Here is a 5,338-nt window from a genome sequence, read left to right on the forward strand (position 1 = left end):
AGTCTGTCGAAGTGCATGTGAGTGAATGTATATATACCTTTAATATTTGTATGCCTAACGACACAGTGAAACTATACGTATTTTGTACATGTCAGCTTCTATATAACTTGTGTTTTCAATAAATAAATGAATTATTATTATTATTACTTTCACCTGCGGAAAATTCATTCCATTGTGATTGATTACAGATATTTCAATGAAATTTCGCATTGGAATTTTAGTTCTGTACCTAATTATAAATAAATAAATAACGTACTCACTCATAGCCCTGCACTAGAGAAACCCTGTGTCACGGGTGCCATGAACACATACATAGAACACCCGAAGTCACGAGAGAAATAAATGTAGGTGATACAAATATTTCTCCTCTGAGCGGGACCTCTCGGGTTCGGCCACGGCGGCAGTTATATGTATAAAACATACTTTATTTACCTCGACGTTTCCAACCGACGTCTTCTGGCATACCGTGCCAAACGCTGTACCAACTAAGCCACGGAACGAACCAGCGGACCTCACGAATTTTATGTGCGCTTGCGTCGTATCTTTGTATTTGTTTTTTTTTTAACCTTTTTAACCGTAGCGCCATCCATGAGAAATCTATGATATTTTGTCACCCAGTTAGATACCTTTACAGCTACCAGCCCCGGTTAGAGATGTAGCTGTTCATTGTATTTAAATTTTTATTGAATTGTTATTCAATTATTTTTACGTGAAATTACTTCACTAGTTTGTTATAATTATTAATAAAAAAATCGAACACTCAGAAAAAAATCCGATCCGGCCGGATTCTGAACTTGGCAAATGTTTATTTCACCTTGACGATGGCTTAAATGTACTTCAACAGTGTAATTTATGAGTTCATATGAACCCTGCCACACTGAAACGCGCGGCTGACCCGCGGCTCGTAACATGTACATTACAAAAATAACCGTGCCCTGAACGCTTCCGCGGCCGGCTCTGTGTGGCCTGAGCATATAAAGTAGCGATCTTATCCATAAAAAAATCAGATTATAAAGTTAAAATAACAATATATTCATGTGAAATAGGCATCAACTGTGAAACGACAGACGTTTTTTCGATCTGGCCCCTTTGCGCTGCACGTATTAGTATTGCTTGGTGGACCCTTCACTTTATCTAGCCCGTGCACGGGACACTCTTTAGGTGCTTCTCCACATCTAACTATACTCATCGATTTGTCTTTGCGACTACGACGGTTACAAGAACAGGTCTGTAAACAAAAGAACGCATAAATTTATTAATGTGGTCATCTATTGTTAATGTACGCTACAGAGAGCTATCTGTCCGATCATGTGTACTTATCGTAAAACAACATAGAATTGTCAAAGTGCTGGAATAATATTACACCTATAACTGACGAGACATCTAAACTCAAATTCAAAGCACTACTACTTTCTACTAAGCACTACTCTCACTGCAAAAATCAGTGTAGTGTTTGTTTTCTTTTCCTTGGTCTGTCTAGAATGGAATTTTATTTTTGCTTTGATCTATTCACGTTATATTATTATACTAAATATATTATACAACGCTAAAATCTTGTCACAACGCAAGTGTGGTGATGCTGTTAACGAGTTTGGTGACCATGGCCTCTCGTGTACTCGAAGCGGTGGCCGCATATCCCGACAAGCAGCTCTCAATAGCATCATCGTACAGGCCTTCACCAGCGCTATGATACCGGCAGGTTCTCGAGCACATTGACATCTGTCGTAGTGACGGTAAGAGGCTTGACGGTATGACTGTCGGTCCATAGAGAGACAGCTAGTGTGGGACGCAACCTGTCTTTACAAGCGTGGGCGGCGCAGGTTCTGAGGCCAGAGCAGCCGAGAACCGCAAAAGGCTCAAATACGGCAACCTTGCTCAGTGCTACACGTTTTGTGCCTTTTGTAGTTGCAATTCTGGGTCCCTGGGGGCCACAGGCGAAACTTCTAGCGAACGAGGTATCGGATCGCCTCGTAGAAGCCTCCGATGACCACAAGGCTGGCAGTTATTTCTGCCAAAGAAAAAGTTTAGCAATTCAAAGAAATTCAAAAAATTCTATTTATAAACTTTCTTACTTCTTTATGTATCTACCTGCTACTATAATATCGTCGGTTAAAAGGTAAAACTCATTAAGTGACATTTTGTTCAAAAACTAGATTTTTTCAATTTTGCTTTATTGGGAAGAACATCTATGACAAGAAAAATTCAGTAAGTCTGTGGTGTCCTTCATGTTTTAATACATACCAGTCCTTTAGTGATTTTTCATAATGAAAAAATACAAAATCTTAATTATCTCCCTTTGGCCAATTAGGCTATTAGTGAGTTTTACCTTTTAACCGACGATATGCTACAACATTGTATGAAAATTATGAATAAATGTTCGGTTTTTCCTCCTATAGCTGTACTTATATATTATTCGCCCATGCACTTACATATCAAATAGGTTATTTTAGATGCATTATTTACGCTTTACTATGTATATTATTTCAATATAAAACTTTATGCATAGTTGTTGTATTTTTGCTTACAAGTAACTCAATCCTTCTCGTTGGTTCTGACTGAAAACTAAAAACCAGAAACTATGGCATATGCTGAGTCAGCGTCCATTCACTGCTATGACCATCATGTTATGTTTTTCTTTTCTGTGATATTTTTTTAATTCTGCGATTTCTGAATAAAGTGTTTATCTACCTAAATTTTGCAGGAAAAGGAATGTTTTATATCTTATAAACTCGTAACTGGAAATTTTACCGAATCACAGCCAGCAAAGCTTTCTTGGTACCTGCTCAAATTTAGAATTACCCGGCCGTACGTCAACCAATATGCATGAAGTTTGAAACTAGCATAAAAAACCAATTCTGCAGATGAAGGCGAAGCCTATTTTTTTTAATTTCGACCTATGACTTAAGATTATTAAGGTCAAAGGAAGCCAATGGAAAAATTATTTAATCATAAAATTTTGTGCACTGAAATCTGATGAAAAATCATTCAATTTACGAAAATTTGCTTCTTATACAAAACACAATCTGTGAATATCATAAAATATGAAATGTATTATATCCGACTGAAGTACTATACTATTTACTAAACTTTCTTTGATATTATTGAAAACAAAATAACACCTCTGGATAATACGATAATACGCACATATATCTTTTTTAACTTTTATTATAAAGCAGAGACATAAAAACCTATAATTATTCTCAAATCAATATGACGGACGGAAATATGACGATCGAAAATTATTACGTCTTACATTACGAAAAAATACTCCTTACTCGGTTGTGAAAAAAATATCAGATATAATAAAAGCGATGTATATTCTTGTGCAAGATCTGGCATTTGGAATTAGGTAAAATTAAGTCAAATCCTCACATAGCTTGTTTTCCTCCTTATCCTCATGCAAGAAGGCCTCCAAGCGTTGCATTGGCAGCCCTTCATTGCACGACGACGCTTAGCCGACTGCATCAACTGGCACCTTATTCCACACAATCTGTCCTGACATGAGCATGATGAACCTGAAATATACCATAAATCCGCTGAAAAGAATAAGCAGAGGTACATAGTCGAGCAATTTAAAATGCAGTCCTATTAAAAAAATCGAGATCTTTCTAATGAACAATGTCTTATAATGATTGGACGTGAAATGGCGCGGCAGGCAAGGTAGTCTTTGAACTTTTCGTACATTTTGACCCCAACTATTGAGCAACACAGTCGTATTCAATATTACACACGAAGCTGCAGTCGTCAAGACTTCGTTGTCCGTTGAACAGGGTATTAAAACTAATACACAGCATGTGTTCATTATAAGGTAAGTGCATTTTAAAAATATTTATTTCTAAAATGGAGACGATTATTTCAATACCTCTTTGAGATTTTTTTTTCATTGCATTGTTATGGTAATCTATAGTATAGAGTAATTTTTTAGATGCTACTATATTCCTCAAAGTTTTGAATATTATTCCTCCTTTCATATAAAAGTATTAATCAGGAATAGTTTAGTTAAAGCTCTGAATCACAAATATGATGAATGAGAAGTATTCGAATATTCTAAATACTGTTAGATGTGTAGGCATTAAGGCACATAAGTGAGGAGAACAAATAACAATAGCGGCTGAAATAATGCTGTAAAAAACTTTAAAATTGCTCTCCTGAAAAATATGTGTTTTTGAGATAGTACCCAGTTCATCCGGATGAACGAACGTTTTCGAGGATTTTTTGAAAGCCTTGTCTGTACAAGTAGTTTACATCAAGATGTTTTCTTATGCCGTTGGAGCGTCTTCTGAAAAAGCTTGATCCAGGTTGGAGGGTTGACATTATAGTTTTATTAAAAAAAGGTAAAAATAAAAAAAGGGAGGCGAGTGTTATCCCTGCTAAGCTTTCCCTGATTCGATCAATTCAAGCTTAAGTGAGGAGAACAAATAACAATAGCGGCTGAAATAATGCTGTAAAAAACTTTAAAATTGCTCTCCTGAAAAATATGTGTTTTTGAGATAGTACCCTGTTCGTCCGGATGAACGAACGTCTTCGAGGATTTTTTGAAAGCCTTGTCTGTACAAGGAGTTTACATCAAGATGTTTTCTTATGCCGTTGGAGCGTCTTCTGAAAAAGCTTGATCCAGGTTGGAGGGTTGACATTATAGTTTTATTAAAAAAAGGTAAAAGTAAAAAAAGGGAGGCGAGTGTTATCCCTGCTGAGCTTTCCCTGATTCGATTAATTCAAGCTTACCCATGGATATAAATCTTCAATGAGTGGTTACATGTTTCAGTTTGACGTAATTGCATAACCCTGTAGATTTTTGTTAAATAGACAATTAAATCATTTCAATCACATGAAAACTTTTATTTAATTCATAATAGACTTATGTATTTCTGAAAAGTTTTTACAAAGTTGACAGTTATATAATCTCAGTACAGAGTACTAAAAAACCGACCTCAAAAGTACGTAGAATTACATCTATTTTTTTCATCTAGTTTTATTGAAATATCCCCTAGTTAGATAATTTTATTGAATTGCAAAAATTTTAATTTTAATTAAATTAATTAAGTAAAATTTAGGCTATATTTATAAAAATGAATGTTCATGCGTGATCAGCCACCCTTAGAGGTGGATAATTTTCTTCAAAATGAAATGGGACCACTATGGAGGTACCCTCTTTCCAACAAAAAAAGAATCATGAAAATCGGTTCACAAATACCGGAGTTATCGCGTAACATACATAAAAAAACATACAGTCGAATTGAGAATCTCCTCCTTTTTTGAAGTCGGTTAAAATATAGTATAATTGTGCCCGGATAAAAATTAGAAAAATATTTAAAAAAGTATTTTAAATATGAGGGCT

General features: G+C 35.4%; 1 protein-coding gene across 1 annotated transcript; it reads right to left on the minus strand.

The window, feature by feature from the left end:
• Positions 1–1,033: 1,033 nt before the first annotated feature.
• LOC113227380 lies at positions 1,034–4,771 on the minus strand. Its single transcript, XM_026460275.1, has 3 exons — positions 4,726–4,771; positions 3,373–3,515; positions 1,034–1,228 (listed from the first exon to the last, which is right to left on the minus strand). Exons 1-3 carry the CDS (start codon positions 4,727–4,729, stop codon positions 1,034–1,036), a joined length of 342 nt encoding a protein of 113 aa, XP_026316060.1. The 5' UTR covers positions 4,730–4,771.
• Positions 4,772–5,338: the final 567 nt, after the last annotated feature.

The sequence above is a fragment of the Hyposmocoma kahamanoa genome, unplaced genomic scaffold (assembly GCF_003589595.1).
Source record: "Hyposmocoma kahamanoa isolate Upper Pololo Valley unplaced genomic scaffold, ASM358959v1 210, whole genome shotgun sequence".
Lineage (NCBI taxonomy): Eukaryota > Metazoa > Arthropoda > Insecta > Lepidoptera > Cosmopterigidae > Hyposmocoma > Hyposmocoma kahamanoa.